Genomic DNA, 15,171 nt, shown 5'->3' on the forward strand with positions numbered 1-15,171 from the left:
CCTTCCCTTCTGTTCCCAAGGAACTTATTCTGTAAGTACTCCATAGCTATTAAACCTCCAAACAATAAAAAGAAGTTGTGCTAATGGAAGAGTGTTAAAAATAAGACTTGTGAAACACATGGACAAGCTGCTGTTGTACTGTCAATAGTAAGCAACTAATCCTTGCAGACTGCTCTCAGATACCTCCTAGACTCACGCAAAGTACTTGCTCCTACCTGGCACCGTCCTAGCAGTGGTGCAGTAACGTTATTGTAGCCCAGCCTACTGAAACAGAGAAACCATTTTGTCAACAGCAGACAATGCAGAACAAAAAAACCTCAATAAGCACAAGTCTACAGTTGTTCTGCAGCAAGAAGACGTATTTTTTCCAAGATGGTGGGCTTTTAACGTAACTAGGGTTTACTTCAGTATCAAACCCTCCTCAATCCTGCAAACAACTCCCGGTATCAATTTGTGGGAGTAAGTCCCACAGGCGTTGATGCCACCATTCGTGATCAAGCTCAATGGCCTCTCTTCAAAGCTTCCAGTAACAGAGCTCACCTGGTCCATATGGGATTCAGATCAATCCTATTAAAAAGGATACCCAAAGGCAGCCAAAGTGCCTCGGCCACCTTCCAACATCTGCGACTTCCTCAATCCTGCATTACAGAAAAACAAGCAGAGAAAATGCCCAACTTCATGCACAGCACATTTTGTCAGTTAACACCTCTAGCACAGTTTCTAAATCTAAATATACGTATCTTCTAAATATACAAAGTATTCACAAAAGCGTAATTTAGGTGTTTTAGATGTTATACTTCCACATCACTTTATTCTAAAAGATGCAGAGAGTAATATTGTACTAGTGGTGTACCATCACTCTATAGCATAGTGAAACCAAAACCACCACCAGCCTGACTCCCTGCCACATCTCACTGAACAGATTTTCCAGCCACAAAATTCTCCTGATCTTTTGTTATTTTAGAACTAATCACACACGTGTAATTCACATTTTTGTGAATAGCCCCTTTGAATAGCAGTGCTGCATCTTTAATTTGACAGTTTAGTAGACAAAGATAAGACAACCCAAACCCATCTAATCGGAGTTTTTCCTACTTTAATACTTGTCTCATTACACTAGCTCAAAAGTCCTACTCGCTCTAGCAAAGTTGTTTGGGGTATCTGTTATTCTCTCCCATTTTAAAAAAGACTTTGAAAATTAAGTTTCCTTCTAAATAGAATCTATTTCAGAGCAAGAATAGCACATTTCACCTGGATGCCTTTGGGAGCTATCAGGAAACATGTATTTGAGTCAAAGGAGTTATGCCTCTGTATTTGCCTTCCTCCATCAGCGCTGAAGCCGCAGATGAAGATGTGTATATCCACCTCACAGAATCACAGAATGATATGGGGTTGGAAGGGACCTCTGGAGATCATCTAGTCCAACCCCCCTGCCAAAGCAGGTCCACCTAGAGCAGGTTGCACAGGAACTTGTCCAGGTAGGATTTTAATGTCTCCAGAGAAGGAGACTCCACAACCTCTCCGGGCAGCCTGTTCCAGCGCTCTGCCACCCTCAAAGGAAAGAAGTTCCTCCTCATGTTTAGATGGAACTTCTTATGTTCAAGTTTGTGCCCATTTCCTCTTGTCCTGTCACCTCCATGCAGCAAAGATTTTGGTCAGACTATGGCCTTCACTAATCAAAAAGGTTTCCCATTTTCTGGAAAGCACTCATGCCAAAACACGTCTTCTATGTGCAGCCTCCCAGACGGTGTAACGCCTGCAGCACACTAAGTGCACCGGTGTCCTCAGCAAACCGGAAATTATACAGTACAATAAATTCAATGTAATTAAATCTGTGCATTGTAAAAGTATTTAAATGCATGGCAGGACATACTTCTTGGCAGATACAATCCTCTACAGCTTCACCTAGAATAAAAGGGTTGTCCGGGTAATTACTGGCAAAAAAAAAAAAAACCAACCCAGACATACCATTTTGTGGAAATACACCTTCTTTGGTCAGGAGTTCATGCCAGTTCGTTATACAAAATAAGCTGTTACTGTCAAAAGATTCTAACGGTGCAACAGCATCTATTATAGGTCCTTTTGCCCCCTGCAGTATATTGGTTAAAAAAACCCAACATCCCACATTTAAGTGCTTTTTATATACTTAAACAGAGTAGCAAAATCAAGAGTTTAACCTGATAAAGGGTAAAATCTGGGAAACTTTCACATCTAACACCAAAGAATTTTAAGCCATATCCTAAAATGGTGTGACTATTAAAACATAGAATCATAAAGATGCAAATACAACTTTAAGTAATTTGGGTTCATTTTAATATAGGAAGTACCGAGAGCCCAGTACATAAACTTACTAGAAGTGGTGCATTTTCTGGCATGTAAGAGAAGTCCCAATGATTTAGATATTTTTAAAATTAATACTATTTATTACAAGACAGTGCTACGTGCTTTTCCTTATAAATAGCACAATCAATGCTCACCTACTGGAGCAGCACGCCTCAGATAGCGGGCTTCAGCCCAGATTTTCACTATGAATAAACTTTACGCACATCACGCTACAGTCCAGCTAAGAAATGTTTCCTATTTTGTGTGGAAAATCTGTGTATCTTACTTTTCTGCTATCTCTCAGGAAATACCTACAGCGGTGCCCTGTCAGATGATCGCTTACTGTTTTAGCTGACTAAATGGAGCTTAACAGTTCTTAAATGAGAACTGTAGCTCTGATTTAAGAGCTTATAAACCATGACAGAAGTAGCAACCTAACAAAAGCGGAAAAAGGGGAAAATAAGGCAAAGTCAAGAAGATCACACTGCAGTAAGCAACAAAATAAAACACAGATTTCATGAGGGAGTTTTGCTGAGGAAAACTTGTTTTTTCCTGTAGTTTCTATAAAAGCAGCTGGTCAACCCCAAACTAGTAACCCTCAAGATTTTACTGTAAGAGTTCTCTCTCCACTGACAATAAGGGGCAACAAAAACACTTGCCCAAAGCTTTCTGCAAAGCTTTCCTTACCAAATCTCAGTTAACATACCAAGGCGGAAAACAATTTAAATTATTTGCCTATTACATCATGCAATGCTTTTTCTTAAAGAAAAAAAGAAAAACGAATGTGCAAAGCAGCAAATCCTCAAACTTCAAATATTTATCATTCAACGAAAACCAAACCCTAACCTTCTCCTAGAAGTCACTGGCACAAAATCACAGAAGACAGCACAGGTTTACACAGTTGGGTATTTGGGCTCATATCTCCGAGATCAAACGGGCTACGTTTTGTACTCTCTGATGTTATACAAAACAGTCTGAATACAGTTTTGCAGAAAGTGTCTGAGATTTTTCTTTCTCTATGCTGAAAAATTGAAACAAAAATAGTCAGCTTTGGAACAAAGCACAGTGACTGAGATGATGGTATAAAGTCTGAAATGAATTCTAGACATGAAATTGTGAAATTGCGTTCCTTTTCTTTTATTCCTTGCTCCTTCCCCTAGATCTCACAAGTGATTTCTTCATGTGAAAGGCCATCTACACACTGGCCATCTATGCAGGATTTCTGTCTACTCCTCAGTGGGACTAATCTTCATTTTTCCCCAGGAGAAAGAGGCATAACAAAAAGCATGAAGCTCCTCCTTCCATGCTAACATATTTGCTTATGTGCAAAATTCTAGTAATTTTGGTTTAAAAAGTGTCACTACTTTCTAAGTTACCATTTTTTAAAGCAACTAAAATTCAAGCTACATGGATCTAGAGTACTCTTTCAGCCATTTTAATGAAAGCTCCATCAACTCCATACTTCGTATTTTGCATTTAAAGTAGGTGATCTCATTAAAGGATATTTGTCACTGATGGCCACTTTCATACCTTTTCTTTTGGCCAATGAAGGATCAGATTTTGACATGAACTGTTAGCAAACTGGAGAAAACAGAGCAGCAGCACTCAAAGAAAAAAAAAAAAGAGATTAAAAAAATCACCTCTCCCCCATCAAAACACAGGTATCTTCGCAGAACTGTTTCAGCTGACACTCATGTGCGCAGCTCTTCCATGAAGGGAGGCAGTCAAAGTAAAGGCACAGCTAAAATCCTCCATGCTATTAATAGAAATGTTGGAAATGCCTGCCCAATTTAGCTTTTACTTCCTTCTTCAATTTAGACTAACATCTCCCATGAGATATTTGGAGCTCCCTGAGCAAACAAAACTCGTCCTGGCTCATCCCAAGTACAGCTTCAATGCACATTTGGCCAGCACCCTTTTATAAGGGGCACAACAGCTGAAGGATCAAAACCATCCTTTACAGCCCACGTCAAAGCTGCTCAGAATTAAAGTTTTAAAATATACCGTGATACTGGTCAGGGTGGAGCAGGAATGGTCTTCATTGAACATGGAGAGTGAAAATGATGTTTTATTTTTTCAGCATCATAGATTGAGCTTTACTCACTTTCAGTAGATAAAGCAAAAGACCTTACAAGGGGGAACCCACCTTCTTACAGCTACATCTGAGTTCCATAAATCCACATCAGCTCTTCAGCTCATCCCCCAGTTTTAAGGGCCTTTCGTGAGCACTTTCTTAGTGACCATGCGGTTACTGAGTTTCACAAAGTTTTAGAACAAACATAGAGCTTCAAACCCTTAAGTTTGAAACTAGACAAGTAAGGGAAGTCGTACACAGAAAGAACTTCTCCGTATCCCACAGCTTTCAGACAGGAATTTCTCTATTTACCATGCACAAAGACACATTCCTATCACAAACAGCCTCTAAGATAAACTAAAGCCAAGAGCAGAAGTAAATATCATCTGCCTTTTGGTCCTCAGTAAAAGAAAGATTACTTCAGCCAGATTTTGTCTTTAAAATGGAATTGTTTCATAAAGAAAAGCTCTAACGATGCAAAATACAGTGATTCCATTTGCTTCAAAGTAAGATTTGTTCACTGGTTAAAACCTCAGAGAGCTAAAAAGAATATGAAACTGGAGCAAAACTAGGTGTTATAACATCCTGTGTCAGCCCCGCTACATACCAAGAGGCTGACCACATTCCTGTCTACAAAGGCTCCTCATTAACAGTTTAAAATAAGGACAAAATAATCTCCTCTAATGCACTGTATTTTACTTACAGATAATTAAATCTGAAGAAATTCTCCTCATAAAATAACTGTGTGTAAACAAAAAGCAAAAAACCAACAAAAGAGAAAATCAGCCCCTGGAAATGTAAGAGCTTCAAATTGGTAACAACGCAATTCCAAACATCAGAGGTTGAACTCACTGTGCTGTTCCCTGGTATCTGAGAACTAACACAAAAGCTTCTCTGGATTTCCATTCACTCACATGCCAAATTCAGCACTGAAACAAACTTCACAGATATTTTTAATGCAAAGTAATCCGCTAGGAAATGTACTTAGTTTTATGTTTTAGCTTTAATTACATTTGATAGGCTTAACAATGCTACTGTTGTGGCAAAGCATTCCAACTGAACAGATCTGGAAGAAAGTTTGAGCTAGCTCCCTATTAACTATCAAAAACTTAAAAATACAAGTCTGGATCCAGACCATCATCTTCCCCCAAAGCACAACACAGCGTGCTAGTCCCTGCGTTTCCCACAGCTCACAGCTAAGAGTTGTGCATCCTGAGCTTTTCCATCAAACACCTAATCAAATACAGCAACTTAATATGCATTTCATATCCTGATTATAAATAACTACAGCCCAGGAATGCAAAAGCGTTCATATTTGGTTTCCGTTGACTTTTCTTTCATTCCTATGATTAAAATCCACTTCACGTGGATTTTTGATACTTAAATTTTATTCTGCAATGCTGTACTGTGACACTTATGACTGAAACGCAAGTACTCCAGGGAGACATAACTCCTATTAAATTTAACACGGGTTATTAATGTATTACAGAAAATTTTATTAAAAGGATAATAAATCTAGATTCAGTAATTTGAATAAAACGCAGCTAATTAGATCACGTCTACATCAATGAAAGCAAAGTGACATGGACTGTCACCCTGAGAATTAATTCAAAATTCAAATCTACCTAAGGATTACAGTATAGTTCTAAATAGTAAATCAACTTAGTTTGTCAAGAGGAAAAAAGAACACAGGCATATTGTTCAGAAAGTCATTTTTTTTTCCCTATTTAACTGCAACTATGGTTTGAACAGCATTAGTTGTGGCTCACAATGAATAATAAGTAATTGCAAGTAAAACACCTGAATTTCACCCCTAAAACTTACCAACTGACATAATCTCTTCTGTAAATATTAAACTTAAGTATTTCTTGTAAGATAGAAGAAAAGGATGAAGGCATTCCGTAAGATAGACTCTATGAGGCCAGCTTTACATCAATATAGAAATGAAGAATTGCTTTGTGAACTACAGCTGTATGTAGCTGCTATACGTAATGAAGTAAATATTCCTAACAGACTGATTTTTAAGTGAAAGTTATTTTTAATCTCTGCCTACCAGTGTATTTGCTGAATTATGAACACCAATGGTTTCTGGCAAATAGAGAAAAGGACCGACAAGTGAACCCAATCAAATTACGCCACCATTCTCAGTATGGCAGCCAAAACATCACCATAGTTTAAACAACTTTTAACATTTCACATCAAAAAAGGGGTAAAGTCAAGAATACACAAAGTTGGAGATCAGGAAAATTTATGAAGTTTGAAGTAGGCCGCAGTGATGGCTGCAACTACGATGGCAATGCTGAGGGGCAGGGAAGGGAAGAGGATAAAACAAATTCAAGTAGTGTGACCCAATTTGCAATTAAATATCGACCCATTTGTCAGCAAGAGTGGAGATACCAGACAAATAAATCAAGTGCGATCGCAAACAACTGTAGGTAAAACACTGATGTGATTTCTGAACATATTGGGAGAAGGGGGGGAAGAGGGACACAGTGCTACATAACAAAACTAAACCCAAAACAAAAAGGACACACCTGAAAAGCAAGGGACAGGTACAGAAACAACACCGTATCACATTACAGCTCATTACCCACCCCAGAGGAATCCAAACATCGCCAACAGCAAAACAAGTTACAAGCGGCCCATCAGAACGCCAAAGAACATGAAGTCACCCACTTCTACCTTTTGATAACCAAGACACCCAACCTTCTGATCGGGTAGATAGAGCAACAAAGGACAGAGCTGCTCTCAGTGGATTCACTGCCAGTTAAAGGCAGAGAGAAATCTAAAAAAAATTAAAAATAAATGTTTAAAACATGTTTATTTCTGTTTGTAAACTGAGTTTAGCTTAAAACTGAATGTTATCCATTCTGGGTCTTCAAATCCAGTTTATTATTGTAACTTTAGATACTTATGTCATGCTGCTGAATACCAGTGGCTTGGGTTTGGGTTGGGGGGCGGGAGGGGGGCAGGAGGGAGAAGGCCTGAACAAAACTGATTGAAGAATGATATGAATTTCATTGTCACCTTTTTTAACAGGCTAAAAAAAAAAAAAAAAAAAAAAAAAAAGAGTTTTTACAAGCTGTTAACACGGACAAACTTTTTGATACACTAAATATTTGACTAGGAAACAATGTTATTAAGGATTCAGAATGTGTGCTTCAAATTAAATTAACTGTTAAAAACAGACAAAGGTTATACACAATAGAGATACTTTGTTGATGTCATCGCACAAAGTTGGCAATCCAGCTCTGTGCTACTGCAAGTCCCATGTTTAAGAGTAAGTGAAATGCCAGAGCAGTTTCAACCCGTGCAAACTTATCACCTCCTGCATAAGCAAAAGAATCGGTGCTGCTGGAGCGTACGGATGTTGTGACTGAAGGACTGCTTGCTTGGGAGGAAGCAATAAAGAACATTAAGTGAAAATTTCAAAAGTGTCTTTTCAAAAGAAAGGGAAAAAAGAAGGGGTTGATGTGGAGAGCTCTTCCTCAGTAAATCAACATAGGTCTGAAAGAGATTACGTAGGAAAGCTCAGAATGAATATAGAACACACCCTTTGTATTTTTTATTTTATAGGGCATGTATATGTCATGACATGAATTAAAATAAAACCACAGGATTTCCCTTTATGCCACCACTGATAACTTCAGTAAATTTTCTTATGCTTCAATGCTAGGAATTGGCACTCCGAAGTTAAATTTTGGTGTAGATCTTGTTACTGTACACCCTCTGTTTTGAAATAAAACTTATAAAAACCTAATTTACTCATGTTTAATATTGCAAATGATCCAGATAAGCATTATTTTAACAAAGCTCCTTTAATAAAATAGCATAGATGTTTAGTCACAATTGGAAAATCCAGCGTATTTGTTAAGTCTTTATGAAACGCTTAACTTCATTAAGTTATTTTCACACTGTTAAATACAGCTTAGTTCCCTAATTTCTCAAATCTCAATACCTGATTTGTCACATATTACTCGTAACTTGAATTTTCCATTAGTAGACTTGAGTACCACAAAATAACACTGAATTCACTAACATTATTTTGAGGTTTAGAAGCTACTGGCTAATTGATAAAACTCTGATGTAAAGCCAAGGGTGAAATACAAAGTACAACAGTATTTCTACTTCCTTTAAGGATACATAGTTCATAGAAGTTCATACCCTGCCTGCTCACCATCACATTTCACAACAGAGAAAACTACTAGAACAGCAAGAAAAATATCAAAACCAAGAATTTTGTATCAACATCAGCTTCTTTCCTTTCCACTTGGTTGCAGCTTTTTGGCCATTTATTTCTTTGTTTGCTGCTAATCCGGTGCAGATGTAATCAGTAATAAAATCTCTCCTACCTAAGCCTTTGCAAGATAACATTCAGCTCCAAATTACAACTACTTCTAGCATTAATACTTCAACAAGAAGGAAATCTCAATGGTTAAACTCACAGAGTGATGTACAAAAATCCCAGTTCTCTGACACAAATCAAAGTTTTCATTGCTGCGGCAGAAGAGTTTGCTAAAATACCCAGAAGTAAGAACACATACTTGAGATTATTGCTTTAAATTTGTATTATAAACTATTTGGAAATGTTTAATAACTGTCCCACTACAGGACTTCAAGATTTCATAAACAAGTCATTTACAGTACTTACCTGATTTCTTCTAACACACTTGAGGAACAGCTTCTGCACAGCTTACAGAAAATATGAGTGTGCATACCCGACCACTAGTAGACCAGTGGGCTATTTTTAAAGCAGTAATTGATGTTTGAGAATTAATGAGTGACAAGATTTTAAACATTTTGAGAAATTGAAATTTAAAAAGGCTGGTAAAAAGATTAAGCTTTCAAATATAAAAGGTGTCTCTGCTTCAGAAAACGTGTTGCATTTTCCAGGGAAAGGAAGATGTCAGTAACATTTTATAAGTGAACTTTCCCAGCATTCTACCATCATAAGTGGTTTACGGATCATGTCCTTTAAATCATGTACTTTCCATAAGGCAAGATACACAAAGCAAAAAAGGGAAGCTTTAAAGTCCATGTTGGATAAGTCATCTCTTTTGTATTATTATGCAAACTAGTGTTACTTTGTGAGCCAAGTCACTGCGAACAGCTTAAAACTTTCACATCTACAGATCAAAAACTGATTTTAAGATTAGGAACTGAAGACTGAAATAGATCATTAGGTCACAGGCTGAACTGCAAAAGAATGCCTCTTCCAAGTATCACTTTTATAAGAGATGACTGCACCATTAAAAAAAAAAATTTAAAAAGATCACAACTAGAGTTATAGCCCAATTTGCATGACACCTGAATAACCACAGCTGATGGGAAACAATGGCAGTATGAAGATTCCCAGTAAGCTGACTCCATGTGTCCTACAGCTTCTCCTCCTTAGATCCTGCCTCTTACTTCATCCAAAGTAGAATACTGCTTCGGGCTAAGTAAAATAAAACAACAGCTGCAGAACTAAATGGCTATTCTTTCTGCAAATGAGCAGCTGTGGTAGAAAATTGGCCCTCTGGCAGTTTAGAGGAGTATGATAGTTCTCGTACTCTAAAAGACACAAATATTCCAAGGGAATTCCAGTAAAAAGTTAGGAAAAGTTGGCTAGGGAAGAAATTATAAAGGAATCATGGAAGAACTCAGAGAGAAAAACGAATACTTCAAAAGAAAGTTGTAATAATGCAATTATCTCTATTTAAAATAATTACTGTTACACAGAACAGTTCTAAGCAAAAATAACAAAGGGCTACCTCCAGAAACCCAAGTCAACTATAAAATGGGATGCAAAGCCATGAGAAACTTCAGGTAATCCAAAACCAGAAAGAAAATATGAATTTGGTGAAGGACTACAATACCATAAAGAGAACACAGATAATCTAGTTCTACTGGAGAACACGGTAGTATCCACAGACAGCAGGAGTTAAGTCACCACATCACTCAAATAACCCGGTTACACTTTAGTATGTAAAAGCAGGTGAGCACTTAAAAGACCGTTTTTTCCCAGCTTTACTACAAATCTCATGAGATACAGGGAAAAGCAATGATCCTTGCCCCTCAGTTCTACAATATACTCTCTGCATGTATTGTACCATCTCATTTGGAAACACAAGCTGTCCCCAGCACACACATAGAGCAAGTCTTTAGCTGGACTTTTATTTGTATTAGTAGTAGCCTCTAGACAAAACCAAAATAGCTGACACTAGGGACTTGGGAAATAAGTTCCCAACAAGCTTAATTAAGTTTACTTTCACTTACGTAGCTGCTCACAAACATCTACACAACACAGGGCAGGGTACTGGTTTACCGTCTTCCTTTAAAATACAGATTTTTCTTCATAATAAGAAGTCAAGGAAGTTATGCTCTGGCATAACTATAGAGAGATTTCCTGTTAAGAATGGATAATCACAGCATTGCAACTTCCTTCCAAGCCATCCATCCACATTCTCCTTTAAAAAGCATTACTCCATTAGCTACAAGCAGATAGGGTTACTATGCCATACTCCAGAACCCAACCCTAAATGTGTTTCACATCAGAGGTGCTTTAACTGCACCCCACAACAGGTACACGAAGGTTTTTATACTGCTGAGGTATGACTGCTACAGCAGTTTCACTGAACCGACCCAGTGAAACCTCATACTTGGCATTAACTATGTATCTTCCTGGGCTCCCTCCCTTAGAATCAGGTAAAAATAAAAAAAAAGGTGAAAGCTGGCAGCATTTACATTCAACCAACCTAAAGCACTAGTTCTTTGCATCACTATCCAGCACTGAACACAACAACCAAAAGCTAAAAAGAAAGGACTTCATAAATCACAGCGGACAAGTTAAACCCACAAACCAATTTTGAGCTATCACTGCTCAGAGAGGTGTGAAAACTAGGACAAAGTCTTAGTGAAACTGGGTTTTCTGTAAAAGAAATTTCATGAACTATGCTTTGAGGGCTTCAAGGCTATTAAACCTGTCTGATGACTGTAAAACAAGTAATCCATCATTACAAAAGCAGCACCTAGATTACAAAACAGAGAATCTTTATCCCAACTATAAAAGCGGACCTCCAGAAAAGGAGAAAAAGCATATCCCAAGTGCAAGTATATGACCACAAGATGATTGTTGCTACCTAGCATAAGGCAAGTCCACTTGTGAATTAGAATTCTAATTCTTTCTCCCTCAAACCAAACAAGTAACTAAGCTTTGTAATGGGAGAGAAAGAACGTTCTTTGGAGTAGATTAGATTTTTATCATTATGGGATAAGAACGCCTTTTTACGTTCTTTGATTATTAAGGTAATGGTCACTGAGGGAAATACAGAGGGAATACCTAAACGTAGGACGGGGAGCACTTCAGTTTTGGAACTCCATAGACAGTCAAGAGCAAGATAAATAAGGGTAGGAATAATCACATGCACCGGTACCTATGTTGGATTTCCTCCATTTGTATGAGTTAATGTGAGGCTGATCTACTTAAATGTGTTCATGATGGCTCAAGCTTCATAAAGAAAGAATTTCAGAAACAGGACAGTCAAAAATCTGTACAAGCAATACAAATACCAGAGTAACACAAATGTGTGTCATGGTCACAGAAAATGCTACAAAACCAAGACTTCATTCGAGAAGTGTATTAGAAAACTCAGTTTATCAACTCGTCCAGGACACAACCTTTAACAAAGTAATTTTTAACTGTCATTATCACAATCAACACTAATTAGAAAAATATTTAAGAAGCATGCCACCTATGAAGACTGGTATCTTAATTGTCATTCACAGCGAGATGTCCGTTCATAGGCCTTATCCAGTAGTTAAACCGTTTGTTGTAAAAGGAAGATAAGTGCAAATAATTCAGAGGTGGGGCTTGAGTCACAGCTGGTGCAAAAAGCATTCATTTTTAAACATACCACCATAAACGGTATCAACAAAGAAAAATGTTCAAAATACAAAACTGTGTGTCATTTCCTGATGCCAGGAACAGAGACTCCCAACAAACTTACTAGGGGCAGCATACAAAGCTTATCTACCCATGATCTATTTTAAACACTAGGGGAAAAAAAAAGTGACTAGTAGTAAAACTAATAAAAAAACATGATTGCTTTGCTCTGATAAAGAATTCTCTGAGAAAGAGGCAGGAACTGGGACCTCTGACAGTCTAGAGTAGACAAGGGCAAGACAGAAGTGGGCTTCTCATGCGTTAACTACCAGACAGCTTTCTAAGGAAGTTCAAGCACCCTCCTACAGCAGCATCCTACAGGTATCAATTGGAATGTCCCCTAACAGCCATGTTCAGAACACCACCCCTTATACACACACCAGTCTGAAGAGCAGTTTTCTGGTCAGTCTGATGTTCTTTTTCATAAAGCTTATACCATGAAATAATTCAGCTGCCAAATGCCCTATTACTGAAACTGTGCTTTTAGCACTATTCCAGGCTAAACCTGACAAAGTTTTTTTCCAGAAAGCCTCGCTTCTGTTGTGTGAAATCCAGTAACACCACAACTTCATACACAAGCCATATGTCAAGGTGTTTTCTCTACCTGAGACTAAGTTACTTAAAGCCCAAAGATTTCCTCAGCCTTCTGACACCCTGGGCTGACTGAAAATTACAAAGCTACTCAGTTACTACTCAGTCTTCAGGCAAGAGATGAAATAGAAGAGGGAATACCACAGAGAAACTAAGGCAGCTGTTTGGAGCTACCCTAAAAAAATTGATCACAACCCTCTCAGGTACTTGCAAAACAAGAATTTATTAAACCTTTAGTGTCAGACACATTGTGGTGGAAAGAAGAAATAACTAAATTTAATGCTGGTACAATTATCTCATAAATAGAGCGACTCAGAAGGCAAAAATTCAAGACACAGCAAGTCCCAACCTTCTCCTCACAGATGTGGGTGAGAGAAAAGGAGAATGCACACATACAGAAGGCATAGCCACACATCTCTCTCCAGTAGCTTTTGTTACATATTGGGGGAAGGAAGGGAGGGGAGAAGCGTCCTTAAAAGGCCTAAAATATATAGATGCAAGATAATCAGGTATTCAAGCCAAGAACATCCTCAGCCCTGTGACCTTACAGCTTAGTGGAAGACACACTAATATGAACTTCGGTGCTCATCATTCTCTTCATAATCACCTGGATGGAACAGAGTTGATAGAAAACCTTTTAAGCCTTCCCATCTTGGATCTATTTTTAATAGAAGCTGAAAAATGGCCAGTCCCTGTATGGGATGTTAAGCTCAGGTACTGAAGGTATAAAGAAGTCCTCTTAGGCCCATCTTTCCAAGTGAAGGAGAAAGACTAGAAAGGATAAGACTAAGAAAGCGCCCTTTCTGACAGAGATTAGCTCCTCAGGCACTCATTTCACATATTCTTCTACATAGAATAGTTACAAGAATAACAGAGAAACAATAAATTTATTTTGTCCAATAGACTACCTGGGAAAGAATTAAGATTAACTGATCAGCTATTCCTTCTTGAAACTCCTGCACCTCCTCTACAGAATGGGGGAGTGCTGCCGTAGCAAAACAGAAATGAGATCAATTACTAAGGAAATTACAGCCCATTCCTCCGCTTGGTTCCCTCTCTCCAAGGAAGGGGTATGGGGCAAGTTCTGTCCTTAAGGTGCTCACATTGGCCAGGGCCCTGGGCACAGGGAAGAGCTAATAAGGCCTCTTTTGGAAAGCAGATACGCTGAACAGCCTCTCCCGAGCTCTCCATCGCCACGTCCCCGATCCTACCCCCCCACCCCCGCCTCCCTCCACGCCATGAGAACCTCCTATGCTGAAACACACAGAGCTCCCCCGCCTGAGGAGGCTTCACGTCCCCGCGAGGGCGGTGGGAAAGGCGGCAGCTCCACGGCGGCTACTCCCCTCCACAGGGCCCCGGGACAGGCCGGGCGATCCTCCCCCTCCTCCGCGCAGCCCGGCGGGACGGCGCGGAGAAAGCCCCTCGGCCGCCATCCCTCCCCCGGTACTCACAGTCCAGGTGCTTCTTCTTGGGCCCCATGACCTCGTGGGTGGTGGCCTTGCAGACGGTTTTCGAGACCGCCGAGCCGGTCACGCTGTGCTGCGCCGCCGTGATGCGGTCGGTGAGGCTTTGGCCGGACATGGCGGGGTTTGCTTGGCGGCGCTGGAAGCGAGAGCGGCTCCACTCCCTACTCAGGGGCCGGGGACGGGAGGACTAGCCGGGGGATGGAGCTTGCACCGACTCCTCACCCCGCCGTGCCGCAGGCGGCCCCCGCTCCGCCCTCAGGGACGGACCTGTCACCCGAGCAGGGACCCCTCCTCCTCCCACCCCCCTCCCCCAGCCGCCGTCCCCTCCCCCCTGCGCGCCTTCCGCTCGGCCGGGGACAGGGGGACACACACTGGGCGCCGCAGGAAAATGGCGCCCGGCGGAGCTCCTCCTCGGATCTTTCCGGGGCCGCCCGCATCACGTGATTCCCCCACACCCGGCGCCCCGCCCACGTGACACCGGCCCGCCGCGAAGCTCCTCGGTGTAACAAAGCCGGGAGAGGAGTGGGGAGGGTGTCACGTGGGGCCGCGCGCACCCAGCGGGTGGCCGTTGGGGCGGGGGGTGGCGGCAGCTCCGTCCCCTCAGCACTGGGGGGGGGGGGGGCGGGGACGGACATGGGGGGACAGGGACAGCCCCCTAAAGCTGGGCCGTGCCTGAGTGGGGGACGGTATCCCCTCCCCTTGGCGGGTGTGTGGGAGCGGTGGTGGGCCGCGGCTGAGGTTAAGGGCTGTGTGAAATCGGGTGGAACAAGTGTGTCTCCGGCCTTGAAGGAAGT

General features: G+C 40.6%; 1 protein-coding gene across 4 annotated transcripts in view; it reads right to left on the minus strand.

Moving 5' to 3' along the window:
• The window catches only part of PICALM (phosphatidylinositol binding clathrin assembly protein), a 73,046-nt gene extending 58,251 nt beyond the window's left edge, over positions 1-14,795 (minus strand). The window contains exon 1 of one of the 4 annotated variants that reach the window (XM_074152813.1): positions 14,363-14,795. In XM_074152813.1, coding sequence (XP_074008914.1) covers positions 14,363-14,492 — 130 coding nt within the window. In that variant the 5' untranslated portion in view covers positions 14,493-14,795. The remainder of the gene's footprint in view (positions 1-14,362) is intronic. The other 3 variants (XM_074152803.1, XM_074152793.1, XM_074152783.1) reach the window with 3 other exon arrangements.
• Positions 14,796-15,171: the final 376 nt, after the last annotated feature.

This window comes from Numenius arquata, chromosome 1 (genome assembly GCF_964106895.1).
Source record: "Numenius arquata chromosome 1, bNumArq3.hap1.1, whole genome shotgun sequence".
In the NCBI taxonomy this organism is placed as follows: domain Eukaryota; kingdom Metazoa; phylum Chordata; class Aves; order Charadriiformes; family Scolopacidae; genus Numenius; species Numenius arquata.